Below are 18420 nucleotides of genomic sequence, written 5' to 3'. Positions count from 1 at the left end.
TTCAAAAACCAGAAAGCAGTAACATATAGATTGATTTTGATAGTTAATGTATAGACATTAACCAAGATGGGATATTGGTTGTAAAATCTGACACATTCTGACAGGTGGAACCCATATTTAAAATGTTTGGGTTTCGGAAGAAGGAAGCAGACAGTAGCATTTAATGACAGAAATTTTTAAACATCAAGGATGAGGGAAAAAAGACTCTTTTCTCCTTCAGATGGTATGATATTTATTTTTTCTAAATGATAAAGACACACGTATTTGACAGTGTTTCCCATCACAAGAACAAAAGGTAAGAGCCACAATTTTGGATGATTTATTCAAAGAGATCATTAAAAATTCTTATCTTGCAGAATTTTATTTTTTATATATAAAAAAGAAATTCATAATTCGATACAGAATAGTATTAGCATTTTCAAATGCTGCTGGATTGAGAAATGGCTGCTTTTTGTTTGTCAGTTCAAGTATCCCTCTGGAAACAGCTGCAATATTTGAATTGTAATTCTAGTTGGCAGCAAAAACTGGTCACCATGTCAGAACAGTTCTGACAGAGTAAATGACTGAAGGAGGAAACCTGCAGGGAAGTAACTTTATTTTTTTTTTTAGAAAGAAGTAACTTTATTTTTTTTTAGAAATGTTGGCTGAGTTTGCATCAGTGGGGTCCCACGGGTTCCCCTGACCACCATCCCCATCTTTAAATAAGTAACAAGCTACCTCCAGTGACAAACACTTACCCATCACTGCTTCATCACTTCTGGACCACTGATGTATGAGCTGCTTCTGCCACCAGTGAAAGTTCACAATTTGTCAGCTCAAGAGCCTGTCCTTTGCTAATGGATTACTTTTGAAATGTCTGCTCTAAGTGGAAGGTTGTATTTATTTATTTATTTATTTATTTTTTCTAAAGAGGTGTACAAGCAACACACTGGGTTCTGCTTTCTTATAGTAGAGTCCCCAGTCTTCTTAATAATTTGTCTTCCAGGTCTCCACAGGAAAAGGCGATGAGGGTGTCAGTGCTCAGCCTGACCAGCCAAGTTCTTTTTTTCTCCCTGGAAGACCCTCTGAGGCATGGCAAGAGAACCATAGCAGGCTTGTGAGGATGATTCTAAAGCCACAAACTAATGTATCCACTGGATGAGACATCATTGCCCTTCCAAAGACATTCTGAGCCCTGGCCCCCAGTGACAATTTCATCCTTTGCATCTCTTAGTAACAGAATAAATAGTCCCTCCACAAAAGTGCTGTGAAGAGCAACAAAAACACGACTGACACAATTCAGGTAAAATTGTATTTTAAGTCACAGGCAAATCACTTATACCCTTATTCATGAAAGGCTTTGAAATCCTTTTGAGGAATGCAGTGAGGATTTAGGCAAAGGGAAATAGACTTAGTTAGCAAGACTCTGGGTGCAAGTTGGTGCTCCCTTTGTCACCTGTGGCAGGCAGGTGAAGAAAAGGGCCGCTAAAGTAAGCCTGCTCCCTCATGGATAGAGAAATGTGCACAGCTGGAGCATGCAGCCGGTTTAATCTTAGGGCCCCAGAAAGAATGTGAATATGAAATGTGGGAGTGGGTAGGAAGGAGGAGAAGCAGGGTGGACGTCCAGGTCATAGAAATTTCTGTTGCAATACCATCCTCATCAAAGGCAATGCAGTGGTAAATAATGCAGATGAGCAACTCCCTGAGCTCTTACAGGGCTTTACAAACTTCCACCAAAAAGAAACTTTTTAGAAGTGAAACACTTGTTTCATTTAAATATGTAGCCCTTATAATCAGAGCCTTTGAAGTAGGGAGACAGATGATCAGGATTTGCCTTTTGATCTTTCCAAATTGTTTTAGCAAGTAACAACTATGCCTGAAGTCTTTTCTGGGAAACTTTATTAGCAACGATGTTTACAACAATCTTAGAGACCAAGGTCTCTTAGTACTGCTGTTAAATAATCCTCCAGAAACTGAAATCTTACAAAGCAAACTTAGGGTCTACAAATAACATCATGAATTTCATGTAAATTCAGTTAAAATCCCCAATCAAAACAGCTACAGTTCTATTCAATGTTCTGTACATATTCACATAAAAAATATTCACAGGATGTGTTGGAGTCACACAGATCTGTCTTGTTCTCTGTTCATCTACTTGTACCCAACTCAAGTCAATGGATCTTGCAAGAGAACCTCCAGCTCAGAGAACAGATCAGGCTCTGAACTAAGCCCAGGACTGACTTCATCAGTAAACCAGAGACACCTACAAAAGAGCAGCACAAGCTGCCTAGCTATAAGCTACAGCTGTTCCACTGATTAGCATGAGTGCAACGATAATTTTTACCAAGGCAACTTGAAGAGGCTTCCCCTCTCTCCTTGGTGTCTGTTATAAAGGACTGTGCTCACATTTCACATTCTACACAACTCCTGAAATTAACAGGAACATTCACAACCACTGCTTTTAGACAGCCCATGTACAGAAAGACACTGTGGTTTGAATAAATGAAACAGGATTTTTTTTACCTTTTGTATTTTGTTCTGAAGACAAGGAAAACAAAATTACTTCAGGCAATCTTCCTAGCTGACGCTTATGCAGCAAAAAAAGGGAAAATAGCCCACTTGTAAAAATACAGTTATCATCTACATTTTATTAAGGAAAGCCTAAAACTAATTAACTGCAGTAACTGGAATGTAGGAATTATTTTAAAAGTTTGGTTTTTTCCAAGCAATTTCTGGGTCAAGTAAGAAAAAAAGAACAGTTCTGGGTTCCTCCCCGCCGCCCCCAAATAGCCTATCAGATAAATTCAATCTATTTTAATGAAAATGTTTATAAGACTACAATCCTCTTACAGCTCAAATGTGAAATTGCATATAGGAACAATGAAAGCGATGTTAAACTATGAACTAACAATTCCACTGGAGTACTTTGATGATGTCAAATACGTTGAAATTTGCTAAGCAATCATATACCTGAAAATGAAGTAATTTTCTATTTGTTAAACATACAAAACTGGTCACAGTTGAGGAAAAATAAAATAATGGTTTATACAATTACACTTGACCCTCTAGCACAGCACCATTTCATCTTACTGCTAGAAGCAGATGAGCAATTATACAAAGAATTTGAAATACAAAATACTTGTGTACAGTGGACTTGCTGGTACTCTTCAAGCTTCCTACTCTTGAGAAGCATTTCAGCTTTTTATTTGCTGACTGAAGCTATAAGAAGTTACAACCACTTCTCAAAAGTCAAATGGCAGCAGCACTCAGCAGAGAGCAGCTCCCTGCCTTTACTTTGTTTTTATTCCCTCTGTTATGTTTTAATGATTTATTATCACTCTCTAAATTACAGAATGTGTTTTTTTCTTTTCTATCATCCTCTGAAATGGATTTTAAGCATCAATCCATTAGGAAAAGGCAAATCATAGAGGCTGGAAGAAATGAGGTAGCATTGTGGGCTCAAGTGTAACCCCCATCTCCCCCCCCTTATTAAGTGCATCTCACATTGCAAGTGTAGAAAAGTATGCTTCTGAAAATACACATATTGATTAGCTCAGAAGTGAAACTTTGGGAAGACATTTGTGTAGTCTGAATTTTTCACCTTCATTTGGTGTCTGCTTTAGCACCTGCAATAAAGTGGATTCTGAATGAATTTTCCTAATGTCCATCCCACACCTACAGAGAGGTGCTTCAGACAATCACTGAAGAAGCTGCTCAGGGCAGTGTGGCTGTTGAGCAGAAGTTTCCTTCCATGAGTTGCTATGAATTCCTTGGGCAGGACTTGTGCATCCATGTTGCCCCATACTTTAACACATACAACTGTGGGACATCAGAAAATGCATAAAGGACTGGCCAAAAAGCATCTTTTCTCTTTCAGGAAGAAAACACGCAGCTAAGGAAAATAAGGGAAAATAATTTGTTTCTCTCATCAGAAAAGACAGATAAAAAATACTACCTACCAAGGGGTGTATTAACCGAGAGCCAGCTTAATGGAAATGAATGGCTCGAAGCAGCAAAATTAAAGGAACGAACAATGCTGGTAACCAGTAGGAAAAAATGCCAACAGACACAGTGGATTTTCCATTTCTGGTGCTGTTCAGAGCTTTTATAGAAGAAACATCCGTCTAACAGATGCCATAGACACCAAAAAAGCCAAGGAAACTGGTGACTTAAAACTGCATGCCACCTTTGAACTACACTTTGGGAACAAATTCTGCCCTTCTTTTGACAAAAACTCTTTTCAATGAACCTCTCTGTAACAGCACCCATACAGAGTTTCTAAAACACCATTTCACAGTAATGGCAACACTGGCATCTTCTTGTCAAAGAAATACATTAAAGCAGACACCAGCATGATAGAACAAGAAGCTGAAGAAGAAACTAAACTTGTTAATGTAAACTACATGTACATTCTCTACAAAAACTGCCATTCTCTTGTTTCATAATTATCTTCTCCTTCAAGTCTTAAAACAGTGATTTAGAAACAAAATTCCTCAAATTTCCACACACATCTGTGTCACATTTCAGATGTGTTATCCAGTGTTCAAAGCAAAACTGAGTATCTCCTTTTAATTTCTGTACCATTTTCTGTAAAAAGGGCCTAAACTTTAAAGCTCTGGTTTAGCAGACTCAAGAAATAAGTACATTTAGCTGCTGCAAAACTTAAGTTAGGTACATGCTTAAGTGCTCAGCTGAATCAGTTTCTCATAATACTTTCCTCCTCCACAGCACAGTTCATGCAATAACTTTGCTGGTCACTGATAACACAGCACTCAGACATAAGAGACAATTGTTAAAACAGCTTTTCCTCCTATTAGCATTTGGAATTAAGACTTTATTACTTCATACAAGACAGTAAAAATAATAAAAATAATCAACAACTTTTCATAAAAATTAAAAGGGTTTAAACCCAAATCTTATTAAAAAGCCAAACTTAAAGCCAAACTAAAGAAATAATATATTTGCACACACTTTTAAAGGAAGAGATTACAATTTTCTTTTTGATATCAACAGGCACTCTTCATTCATCATCTGCAAGAAACTAGGTTAGGTCTCCATAGGCAACAGTCAGAGTTATTAAGTAAGTAAATATGCCACTGCTTCTGTGCCCTCCTTTTATTTCCTTGCTTCTTCAGTCTCCTCTGACTCTCTCTCTTGATGCTCTCTTTCCCACCTCAATTCTTTCAACTCTTGTCTGTACTTCCGTTCAATGAACCGTTTCTGATGGGCCATCTGGGGAAAGTTATCTGACACAAGGAGAAATATTTTACATTAATAAACAAACTGGTAACAGAGAAAGCCTCAGCTTGTTTTGTTTTAAACTTTGATGTTATTAGAGATTGGGGGAACAACGTTGTTCCCATTTTTACTCATTTATTTCTTATTTATTTATATTTTACTTATATTTCTTATAATACATAGTAAACCAGGACTGTGTCTTGAAAAGACTTTCACTTCTTTATGATTTCTTTACATCTGTTTCTCCTGCTACAAAGCATTGTCAAATCTAATACACTCACAGAAATAAAATATAAAATCCTGGTATAGCAACATGGCCAGGTATTGTCTGGATTTTACATTCTGTTCCCTTAGCAACAGGTAGTCAATACTGAAAAATGAATGTGAAACAACTGTCAATGCTGTCAGGGTTTTTTGTCTTGTTCTCACTCCAGAAAGTATGAGCCACTGGTTTCAAGCATTGTACAGATGTTTCCATTATTTTTATTATTGTTTTAGACCATGCAGAATCAACTATATGGCACACACTATGGCAGGGATCCTAATGGGAAAGTAATAGTGTAGCAAGATGGAATGCATTTAAGTCTGTTCCTGAAAAAGTTAATGCTTGGCTATGTACCAGAAGACAGCCTTAGCGCAGTCTAAGAGCATGGATGAGTGAAGACTGCCTAAAACAGACTGGACAAGGCTGAGGTGATGGAGAAATAGCTGGGGAGATGGATGCTTCTGCTTTCAGGCATTTGTCCATTGGCTGATGGGTAGGTACACATTCGAACTGAGACCGTAAAAACAGCTTATATAATTGAACGGAATTGCTCTCACTTTAGAGCATTGCTCACAGAACGTGATGTTTTCTGCATGACCAGGGTGCTGACATTCATGTGTATCTGTGCTGGGGAGACCTGCACCCTCCAGCCAGTCAGAAAGCAAAGGGGAGTATGTGACAGGCTGCAGGTGGTGGTAAATCCTACTGGCATCACACAGACGTCTGGGATCAGCACTGGCTACCTAACCAGTCTGAGATGAATGCAAAAGGTCACTACACTGACCTTTAAAGCCATGAACAAATTTGGTAGATGTCTCAGCAACAGACTGATCTCTCTCTCTCTCTGAGGCTACTGAGAGAGAATTCAGCTGAAGCTTCTCAGGGAGGAGTACCTTGGCATCAAGCTTTTTCCTCCTTTTTCTGGGTCCCAGGCAGCACAGATTCTCAGCTAGAGAATATGGTGCAGAAGCCACATAAACTGCAGGAGTTTGTGGTACGAGAGAATAACTTTCTACTGCTTTGTTTTATTGGCCAGTGAAATTTGTGCCCTTTATTATATATACTATAGGAATAAAAGGTTTATTCATCAGTTATTTACAACTTGGGCATAGGAGAGTATATTTATTTAAACCAGAAAGCAATCTAAACAAAATTGGTTTTAAATCGCTGTTTTCTTTAAAAACACTAGTGCTTTGTTTAATGGAGTTCTGGGAGATTTTGTTGCTCATGTGCCCCATAAAATGAAAATCAGATTTTCAGCACTGTGCCTGTAACATGATTCTTTAAGAACTCAGCTCGGTAGCAACCTGTTCTAATATGTTTAGGATGGCAAGAAGGAAACTCACATAATCAATTCATCATGACTATCATATAAATAGGTATATGAAAACTACTTTCACTAGAAGTTAACTACTTATGCATTAAAAAATCCAACAAATAAACCAAACCAAACGACTCCACTGCACAACCATATACAAAATAGAATAGGGACCCTTAAGGGTTGTGTAACCTCCATCCCGAAAGACAATTACGACTTGACTGGCAAGGCACAGAGAAGCTAACTTGAAAGTTGGCTCTGTTTTGAACTGAAGGGCAGCAGGAGCACAGACCTCTAGAGTTCTATGGTATTTAAACAAATATATATGTCAGAAGAGAGCTATGAAGTCCTTGGATTGATAGGCCATGAAACTCACAGCTCTCTTGAGTGGTGATACTGTCACAAGAAAATTCACTCAAAGAAAACTTCAGTAACATCTTCCAGACACTCAGCAGAGAAAGGAAGTTACATTTTCCTACTTGTCAAATTTACTGGTGGTGAGAAGTATATGCTTAGCAGCTGCATAGAAAAACATATCTGAACTACAGATTCATTGCCTTCTGAAATTTTTAAGCTCTTGAATTTCCAGATGCAGAGGTAACAGAATAAAAACCTTTGATATCTGAGGAACTGTACGTTTCCTTTGAATGAAATGCTAAAAATGGACTTCCCATGTTCTTCTCAATAGAGAATTTCTGCTGCACAAAATGCTTGTAGTCTATTTGCTTACAGGTCACCCACTGGCACTTTAAGCCAACTGACCAAAGTTATTTCATGTAAGAAGCTTGCCCACACTCATTCATATCTGAGACTACATTTCAATGAAGGCTGCTCCCATGCTGGCTATGCAGCATGAAATTCAGAGAGATGTATACACAGAGCCCTGGATCTGCATCTCATATTAGCCCTTCTTGACAAATAAATACTGATTTAAATTGAGGGGGATATGCCTCTTAGATTTTAACCTGCTGACTGATAATCTGAGATCAAACTTTATTTTCTAAGGTCGCTCTTTCCTCCTCCCCTGAATTAAAGGGTGAGACAACCTGATCATCAGAGACTACGCAGTCTTATCCCACTGCATGATAAGCACAGAAACCTCAATGAAACTGTACTGCACAGGGTTCCCTTGAAGTGGCATCCTCTGCAGCTGAGCAGCTCCCATTAACAAATACCTGTTGGAATCATATTAACTTCAACTGCTACAAAACTGTCTTGAAAGTACTAAGAGGAAAACCTGCTGCTTAGAAGATGACGGCACTTAGCATATGTGCTCTGTTCAAAACTTATCCCTCACAAAATCCACACATTGTCTCACTAAAGAACGAGGAAATAAACTATGAATTCTCTGTTGCCCAAATATCTTACATTTTTCAAGTGCGTCCATTGCAGCTCCCATTTCTGCTTGCTGAATACTGTGAAAGCCAAACAAAAACATGTTACGTGAGATCTAAGCTGTACAGAATAAATTAAAGTTCCTGACAAAGTGAAGCACTAGTTACTCTTTTGTAATGAAACTTTTTGGATAACTAGCAGCTAGTAATTAGCTAGAGTGTAATATATATCCCATCTTCCCATAAACATGTGAGCAATAGTATTACAGATCTAGTAGAATACTTAACTTCGATCAATAATAACAAAATACTTCCAGTCCATTCTTCACTAAAGCATTTGCTTTCACTTGAGAGAAAGAAGAAACTAAATCACAGATGCATGAATGTTAAAAAAAGCAATGATATTTTTATGACCACCACCAGATTTAGTAGCATAAAATGAGGTATTTGGGGCTCATGGTTGAAGTCTTTGAGCCCTTAGAACCATTCCAAAATGACTAGAAGCAGTAACCCCAGAAAAAAAAAAAAATGTAATAGTGTAGCACTCTTAACTTTCCAGTGTAAGATGCATAGAAATCCACTAGCAAATACCAAAGTAGAGACACTGTTTTCTGGAAGCTGTTCTGCAGTTTCTAGTCTGAGAGTTACAAATATAGTTAACATTATAGATAGCCACCCTGAAGGCAACTTCACCAAAAAAAGCTTAAGATCCAAAGTTATACCAGCATAGAACCCTTCAGGAATTCCTGAAGCAGAGTAGTTTGAAGACAGCTCTACAGCTTTCTTTTCCAAGGCAGACCAGACAATGGTTGTCTCCATGACTTGTCATTTTGGACACCACCACACTCTAACACCATGTGATTAATTTTTTACTGTACCTTGGACCTTTACCACATCCTATTCTTTCCCCTTTGAAGTAAACAGCTACTGTGTACGTCCTGGCATGAGAAGGTCCCACTGTCTGCAAGGTCCTGAAAGAAGAAATATTTTATTCAAGCAGGGAGTATTAAAACACAGAATCTGTTTGTGCACATAGCTCTCCAAGCTTTCAGTCTGGTCAATACATATAGTGCAATTAATGCAAAATGTAGAGCAAGAGCTGAAGGATGTCTATATAGATCATATTAACCCAGAGATTACAAGAACATTATTTATATGAATCACATTTATTACTCCAGGCTTACTCAGGAGCATCACATGAAAATTAAAACTTTATTTAACCTATAAGCAAAATGCAGACTATACCATGAAGTGTTCAAACACTGCAAAAACATTTGTAATAAAGTAATAAATTATGCACAGCTGTGCAACTGCAAATAAACACACCCATACAATTATGTGTGGACTAGAAGTTTAGTCCCTGAGAGCTCTGCAGGTAGCAAGGTTTTGTAAGGACATTGTATTAGACATGGTAGCTCTCTACACTGAATTATCAAAGTACAAAGAAATTTTCCATCAGCTTTGAAAAGTTAGTTTGTCACAAAGCAAACTTTCCATTTGACCTAAAGTCTAGGACATACATCAACAACCATCTAAAAGGGAAAAGGTAATTCCCTGGATGTGCAATGAATTGCTTCTTTTTCAGTTTCTTACTCCTGTCCCAAATCTCTCCTCACTTTCAGATCAAGTTCTGTCCGCTACCTTGTTTCTTTTTAGAGGGAGCACGAATTTCACATCAATTTTTAAAGTATCTAACTAAAGTACTCTATCTCTCTGTGCACTGTGACAAGAGCAAATAAAACCTACCCTAAATTTCAAAGCAAAAGTACTGACTGCAGTGAAAGAGATAACCCCAAGAAAAGGAATTTAACAAGATAATAGGAAGATAACAACATATTACTAGGTCTGAGCTGTACTATAAAAATCAATTTATCATCACAGCAAAACAAACCTAACATTTGGTACTTGATACTAAGTGGTTTTTACAAAAATGGGAAATTGTTTTTTATTGAATTCATCCCGCTCACTTCAAGACAAAGCCCTGAACCCTCACACAGAGAAACAGAAGAGTCAGACCTGCAGAGCAGTGGCTGCAGTGTTAGGGGGATGGCATTTCTGAAGTGCAGCGTGTGTCACTGTCACTGAACTGCTACATTGCATTGGAAACCTTATTTCAGTACCTGTGACAAATGCACTTACACTGTAATTCTTGTATATTTTTGATATAATAATCCAAACAATACAATTTTGAATTTTCATAGTCTTTACCTCTTCTTTTGGGCTAACACTGCTCCCTTTCCTACATTACTTTAATGGATATGGATGCAATATACAGGCTAAGGATTGTTATTTATTATCTTTTCGAAGCAGCTATTACACTATTTAGCAACTGGAAGTGAAAAGGGAGATCTGTCCTATCCAGCTTCAGGTATCTAACTGAAGTGTACAAGTTAAGAGGTTCACTGCCTCGAGCCCTTTATCACTGAACATGGGAACATTTGTGAGCTGAACAGCACAGCAAAAATGTCCAAAACTTGTGCTGCCCTTCAATGCCTGCCTGTGGATGAGAAACAGTGCCTATAATCATGAGATATAACATAAGGCATTATTATGTTTGCATAATAATATAAGAAACTTCATCTGTTACTGAGAACAGAATGGAGATAGCTTGACTTCATAACAAAACAGCCATTTGTTTAACTCTTTTCATTTAATACTGCCATTACTTACATTAAAAGAAAGACAAATACAGAATTATGACCAAAAAATACTCCACTCCAAAATAAAAACAGTATTTTTCCCCTACAACTGTAAAGGTAAAATGCTTAATAACTCTTCCTCGTAATGGCTTAAAACACCTAAACCTTAGAAAATAGTATTTTCCATCTTCAGACAAAGAGAGACTAGACGGCCTGGATAACAACAATAAAAACAAACTGTGTGAAAGATGTAGAATGACTGATCACATCTTGCTCCATAAACAAGGAAGATTTATAATTAGCTGGTATCCATAAGATGCCTGCTCTTACTTGTAAAGAGGAATGTCCGGCTCTTTTCCTTCTGTCCTGAGAGTCAAGCAGCACTGCTGAAGCTGAGATTTAGGATCATTCCAATCTTGATTTAAAATAAACTCCTGTAGGAAGTCCACAAAGATGCTTTTATGATTGAGAGATTGCATTAAGAGTTTCAAATGCCACAATGTGTTGAACACAGTGGCAGGAAAGTAGGAAACTGACTGATCTTACCTTTAGCCGTGGAAAAAAGCAAACATTCATGAAAGTGTGAACATATTCCAAATCTTTATCAATGTACAGGGCAGCAATAAAGGCTGTGGAGGGAGGAAAAAGATACTGTCACACATCCAAGAAGAGCATTATTGGCTTGCACTTTTAGAAACAAGTATCTCTGAGTACTTTAAAGCCATATTCAATTACGCTTCAGAGCAGTGATCTGATGAGGATATTATCTTGCATACTTGGGAAAAAAAAAAAATCAAAGATTAAGTGATTTACCCAAATCCACCCAGTCATTTAAATTGCTAGAAACAACACTGCTCCTATTCAGGAGACCATGAATACCTACATAAATACCTAATAAATCACTAAATAAATAAATAAATAAATACATAATAATCACTAAATACCTAAATAAATCACTACTGGGTACCATAAAATGATTTAGATATAAATCACTCCTGTTTGTGTGCTATTTCCATTTGTTTACAGGATTTTGCAAAAGCCAAGTGGTCTGTATGGCTTGCACAATACATCAAAATATACAAGATAGGGATTAACTTTCTTTGCAGAATATTTATCACTGTTTCTATTTTATGGGAAAGAAGGCAGCACAAACTTCCAAAAATCGACTAAAAATAATTTCTTTTCATGCAGCCTTCCCTCTTGTGGAGTGACCATTTTAAAAACCTCCTCAAATGCAGACAAATGAACCACAGAAATATTCACCTGCTGAAGGAACTATTTTTTTCTTCCAACAGTGGCAAGAACATACTAATTAAACACTGAAACTGCTGTTAAATAGCCCAACTCAGAGTATAAGCTTTAACTTTGAAGACATGCTTTTGACCTGGTCATCATGACCCCTCAATTTCTAAGCCTTCTACTTTCTATCTGCAATTATGCCTCCTTCATGCTTTTATACTGACTTCAAAAATCTAGGCTAGTCTTCAAAAATCTGGCTTCCAGAGGTATAGGCACAATTCATTTGGAAACCTGAACATACATTTTTAATAGTGATTTAGAGGATTTCTAATGGCTTTCTTAAACAAGCCCCAAGGAAAAGGAAGTCATTAAGTGCTAAGTTACTATAACCAAATTAACTCACATTCCAAGAGATCAGCCAAAGTCTTAGTTCGAAGAGTTACAGGTCTTTTTGTCTTGTCGTTAGTGATGGCAAACTCTTGCATGCCCAGCTCTTCTGCAACCTTGGCCTGTGTTCTGTTATTCACCAAAGAACTTCTCAACAGCTGCAAAAGAAAGAAGTTCCATTGCATAGTAACAATTACCAAGAAAAAACTACAAAACCTAGGAGAGCTGGGGAGAAAAAGTTACTTTTATCCTTGAGGTTTCTCACTTCTCTCAGTATACTGATATTTTGACTCAGAACATCTCAAGTGATTTATATAGAGACACACTCTGTCACTCTTTCTACTGGTGATTTTTCTTTCTGTCTCAATTCTTCTCACCAATCTTTACTTATTCTATGGACACATTACTTCTGTATATAGTATATGTCATGCATTTAAAATGCTTGTTTCTGAGCTTCCTTGCAATTGTGTACCATCTTTTCTTAAGTCCTATATTTTCTCAGCTAATCTGCTGTTTTCTACTTTAAGTAATACATAGTTGTATACATTTTCCAACATAAAGTGTAAGTAAACAATATTCTGGAATCCATGGAACAGTCCCCAGTGTCCACCAAATAATAAATAAATAAGTGGTGACTGAAAGAAATACACATTACAGCAAGACAGTTCAGTGTCTCAGAATGAGCAGAGGAGGAAGCTCAGAAACTCTATTTCTCTATTGCTCTATTCCTTTGGCCAGAATAAAAAAATACACAGATGGACAGCCTGTATGTACTATTTGCTCTGCTAGAAGGCAGCACAGTTGAGCCAATGCACCCCAGACACAGATGTGGCCTAACATGTTCCATATATGACAATGTCAAGGATGTGTCATGAAAATACTTAACCTTGACTCCAGACAGATTACTTAAACATAGAGCTCTAACAAAGACATAAAGCTCTCATACAGCTTAAAGGAGTATTTTGGAAATTTAGGGAGAATTTCTGAACCTTTGTCAGGGTCAGCGTTTTTCCTGCTTGTTTGTTTTTTTGCTTTAAATGGAACAGCATTAAAGAAGTTAGAGCTACTATAAGAGGTGAGGTGAGAAAAATGTTTCTCTTTTCCATGGTTTATGTGCAATCTAGAGTTGAGATGCTGCAGACTCATTTTTTCCTCTCTTTGTCTTCCATATCACATTTCCTCAGCTTATTAGATACAAGTCATATGCTACCTAGCTCTAGCACACCAACTGAGCTTATGAAAAATCAAGATTTATTTTCTGCACTTGATACTTCATCTCTCAAGACCAGATAAATAAAGAACAGTATGTTCATAATTTGTTTGTCAATGATGTATGAAGCAGATACTCACAACCTGATCTTCGTAAACTAGGAAAACTGCAGATAGCATTATTACCTGCCTCCCTAACCTTTGTTTAAACTCATTTACTACTTGCTCCTTTTCAAAATTATTTCCTTTTATGTCCTTAAGATAAATAAACTATACTTTCCCCAACAATATCCTAAGTAGCCTAAGTACAATATCCTAATATGTAACCTATGAGACAGAAGTGCAATGTCCCATGACAAAAATCTTGTGCCTTGTAATGGGAGATGAAGGACTTCTTTTGTTGTGTTTGTATTTATTTTGATGGGATCCATAATCATGATTAGTAGTATCATAAAACAAAGAGCAACACATACACTACCCAGTGAACTACAGATAGAAAAAAAAAACCCAGTTATCCTCTTAGCACTCAGTTACCCTCTTAGCACTGTGGTTATCAACTTGCTCCGTATTAGAATTTGCCTCCTCTACAAGTGTGATCAGGCAAGAAACTCAATTCCTCTTAACGATACAGAGAAGACACAGTCCCTGTGACTTTCCAGCAGCTTTTTTAGAGTTGGTCTCTGCACTAGTAACACACAGCCTACATCACTGCAGATGCTGTGACACATGATACGAGTTTGACTCTAATTACAAAGAAGTTTTTTTCCTACTTCTTCCATCTTCACCACATAATACCACTCATGACTATACCAGAATAACGTATCCATAATCCAGTACTGGAGAAGCTGTATCTTCCAACATCCAACAAAATGTCAACTTCTTTTCTGGTCCATTATTTGGCTATCTCCAAGTATGTAGGTATGACTGTGTTTTCCTTTCTTTTTCTTAAATGTAGTTAATTTACAGACATCTCTCCACAAGTAATCACTCCATACTGGGAAGCCACTGCATTGCCAGTCAAGTGGAATCCTTGATCAAAATTGCCCTCAACACACCAGACACCACTTAGTTGATGTTCTACTATTACTTCAGATTTAAGTATGTTCCCAGATGACAGGAGAAAGAGCTTAGTGTTTGCTGTTTCTCATAAGATTCCACTTTATCAGTCTACTTTCTCATGTCTCATTTCAGTTGTCATCAAATTTAAAAACATTTTAAGATAATTTTCTTTTTCCCTACATGCACCTCTCCGGAGTTCAAATTTTATTTTAGGCAACTGCCTGCTTCTTCATATCTTTACGTTTTCAGCATCCACTCCACTTCATCTTTACGGTTTTAACTAAAAACTGAAGTGTGCAACTTGTACTTTCCAACTCACTAATCATTACATTAAGCAATAAAAAGACATTTTTCTGAGTATTTACACCCGTTAACAGCAACATTTCATATCCTCCTGGCCAAATAGTTCTTGCAAGAGTTATAAAACTATGGATGCCTACATTCTTAAAAGTCACGTAGAAAGCAAAAAACCCCACCAGGCTTTATATCCTGTCTCCTGAATGGTGCAGAAGAATCCATACAAATGTAACTGAAACTTAAGAAATGGTGAAGAAAATCTCAAATTACTTTTAGTTACAGCTTGTAATTTTCTCTTCTCTTGTAAACAGCTTTAGCCCAAAAGATTCAAGAATCATATTATTTTTATCTAGAATCATAACACATTGCCTGCTACAGACTTAGCACTGTCATCCTTTTATTGATCTGAGGAAGCCACTCTAAAACTAGGCTACTTCCTAACTTTAAGTAGAAAACTTGACTCACATTCCTGATACATGTAGTGCTTTGCTGTTTAAGTAAACTAAAAAAATGTAGTAAACCCAAGAAAATTTGTTATTTGCAAACAAAGCCACAACTCTCCAGCTGCAGGGCTAAATGAATCAATCAGGAAAAAACTACTCATACTATCACACTGTATTTAAAGAACTGTAAATGGTTGAAAGATCCCCAAACTTAGTTGTTCAAAGCCCACATAAGAGAGGCTAAAAGGCTGTAGCAATCAACAGACAACTATAACTATAGTAAAATTAAATTCAAAAGCTACCCCAGGAATTCCAGACCAAAGACAAAAGGAAAACCAGACTAAAATAAATTGTAAAAACTTTCTATCAGGATGTAAAACCCTGCCTGTATGCATGTTCAACACACTAGAAGTCATGAATAAAAAAAAAGTCACATGATACATCTATTTAAATAAATGGTTTAAACAAGAACTAGTTTTAGCCTTCAATTTCACTGCTGACATCTTTAAAATTTTTGATCCATTTCACAGACTGAACAGAAGTTATTGCAGTGGGTTCATAAATCACCATTTTCTATTCATTGCAGTGCTCATGACTTAAAATTAACAAAGCCTTATTAAGAGAAGTGGTTGCTGAGGCTTCTTTTATTAATCAAACTCAGAACAATTCACTAGCTGTTCTGATAATTTCAGTCTCCATCCCACTCTCGCTCTTATGGAGAATATGATTGATGGCAGCCTCACCGTTAAGTGCCCTTCATGATGATCGGGGAAATGTATGAATAAATACTCTGTGGCTACCAACTGCATTATGGAGTCACCCAGGAATTCCATCCTCTGGTTGTGGCCTCTGAAAAATGAGACATCAATGCAGCAAAATCAATAAGCACTCAGTGAGGAAAAAACCAAAACCAGCATGCACACACAAATTAAAATGAAGAGTTATCTGAAAGTGAGACTTGCTCATTTCCAAACACATTTAAGACAATTTTTCAGTGTTAATCAGGTGAGATGAAAACACAGCTCATTACTGTAGTAACACCAACTTACAGGCAAAAAGCAAATCAGGATAGCTACAAATAAATGCAACCATTAGATTACAGATCACAGACTAAATGAAGGAGAAGAGCAGTTGACATCACATCTGTAATGGGATAAGATCTCTACCTCAAACTTGTTTTAAGAAAATGAACTGATGAATGCAGTGACCTCAACAGAGAAAAATGTCTGTCCATTCACAAGAAAGAAAAGGATCAGGGTTTAAATTAATACAAGATCCTGGAGAGGGTAACCACTGATACGAAGTTTAACAAGGGCAAGTGTTGATTCTCTGTCTGGGACAACCCTAGTTGTGTGTACAAAGTGGGGAATGACAGGCTGGAGCAGCACTGTGGAACCCTGGGGGGTCTTGGTTGATGGCAAGTTGAACATGAGTCAGCAGTGAGGAGGGCCAAGTGTGTCCTAGGGGGCATCAGGCACAGCATCACCAGCTGGGCAAGGAAGGGGATTGTCCTGCTCTGCTCTGGGGCAGCCTCACCTTGGATATTGTGTGCAGTTTTGGGCTCCACAATATAAAGACAACATTAAGCTGTTTGAGAGTGTCCAAAGGTGAGCAACTGTGGTGGTGAAAGGTCTTGAGGGGAAGCCGTGTGAGGAGCAGCTGAAGTCACTTTGTCTGTTCAGCATGGAGGGGACTGAGGGGAGACCTCACTGCAGAGGGGAATGGAGGGGCAGGTACTGATCTCTTCACTTTCATGACCAGTGACAGGGCTCAAGGAAACAACATGAAGCTGAGTCAGGAGAGGTTTAGGCTGGATATCACAAAGAGGTTTTTCACTCAGAGGATGGTTTAACATTGAAAAGGCTCCCCAGGGAAGTGGTCTCAGCACAAAGCCTGTTTGAGTTCAGGAAGTGTGTGGACAACACTCTCAGGCACATGGTGTGATTCCTGGGTTGTCATATGCAGAGCCAGGAGTTGGACTTGATGATTCTGATGGGTGCCTTCTAACTCAGCATATTCTATAATACTGTTAGCTTGAAAACAGGGCCTGGCAGCTTTGCAAGCAACAGAACACAAGGGCTGTGCTTAGACACTTGGAGTGTAATTTACTTCTTTTCTCTGCCCAAATGTACCTCCAGGTATGTTCTGCTATGGTCTCAGAAGTGATGTACAAGTATCAGTCAAATAATCAGTCATGCAAAAAGCTCAAAATAACACCAGGATAGGTCTCTAACACCTTCTACAGTCTTTCCCAAGGTATTTGCTACTGACAACTGCCAGAGGTGGCATACTGACCCAGGCGGGCTTGTGAACATAGCTGCTCTATTCCAGGAAATTAATGTAACATAGTTTGTTTGCAAACTAGGCAATCTGGAGTACTCTTACAGAAGGGCCAACAGAGCTACATGAGGACTCTTGCTATGTACTCACAGAGTCAGATGGTTAAAGCCTACTGTCCTCAGAGTGAATGCACGTGCCAGAAGCCGAACATGAGTAAAGATGACTCCAATTGCCTCCTCAAACTCTGTAAGCTTTTGAAGAACTGGAGAGGTCTCAATGAGTTGCCTGTCAGTATTAGATTCCTGCAGCTGCAAGAAAAATGAAGTTTAAGTAATGACCAACTCTGTCAAGTAAGACTACTGCAGAAATTTTCAGAGAAAAGCAGGCCTTCTCTAAATCAAGGGCAAGGAATGCAATGAACAAGCTCCATAGACAGCTGAACTGAGAAAACCAAGTTTCCTCTGCCTTTTGGTCTTGGATAATTACCACTCAAAGAAGAGATGAGCTCTGATGCATGCATTTTCAACAGCTGAAGCACATCACTTACATACATGTCTCTGCATGTGTATGCATTGTAGCATAATACAAATTTTCACAAAACATGTACAATTGTACATTTCTGTGTTTTCTAACATTATCACATTGTATGCAACTGAGCAACAGATTCAAAAATTATTAGAATAGGACTAGCAGACTGACAGTATGTCAGGACGAGACAAAACCCAAATCAATC

At 37.8% G+C, this 18420-nt stretch overlaps 1 protein-coding gene across 6 annotated transcripts in view; it reads right to left on the bottom strand.

Moving 5' to 3' along the window:
• Positions 1-1378: 1378 nt before the first annotated feature.
• DROSHA (drosha ribonuclease III) overlaps positions 1379-18420 on the bottom strand; it is a 74492-nt gene continuing 57450 nt past the window's right edge. For all 6 annotated transcript variants that reach the window (XM_058831419.1, XM_058831420.1, XM_058831423.1 and 3 more), the window contains 8 exons: positions 17838-17995; positions 16151-16256; positions 12416-12557; positions 11320-11402; positions 11104-11207; positions 9013-9105; positions 8169-8215; positions 1379-5225 (listed from right to left, as the gene is read on the bottom strand). In XM_058831419.1, coding sequence (XP_058687402.1) covers positions 5095-5225; positions 8169-8215; positions 9013-9105; positions 11104-11207; positions 11320-11402; positions 12416-12557; positions 16151-16256; positions 17838-17995 — 864 coding nt within the window. In that variant the 3' untranslated portion in view covers positions 1379-5094. The remainder of the gene's footprint in view (positions 5226-8168; positions 8216-9012; positions 9106-11103; positions 11208-11319; positions 11403-12415; positions 12558-16150; positions 16257-17837; positions 17996-18420) is intronic.

This window comes from Poecile atricapillus, chromosome 2, assembly GCF_030490865.1.
Source record: "Poecile atricapillus isolate bPoeAtr1 chromosome 2, bPoeAtr1.hap1, whole genome shotgun sequence".
NCBI lineage: Eukaryota > Metazoa > Chordata > Aves > Passeriformes > Paridae > Poecile > Poecile atricapillus.
The sequence above is the reverse complement of the archived record's forward strand: the minus strand, read 5'-3'. Positions and strand labels throughout refer to the sequence as shown.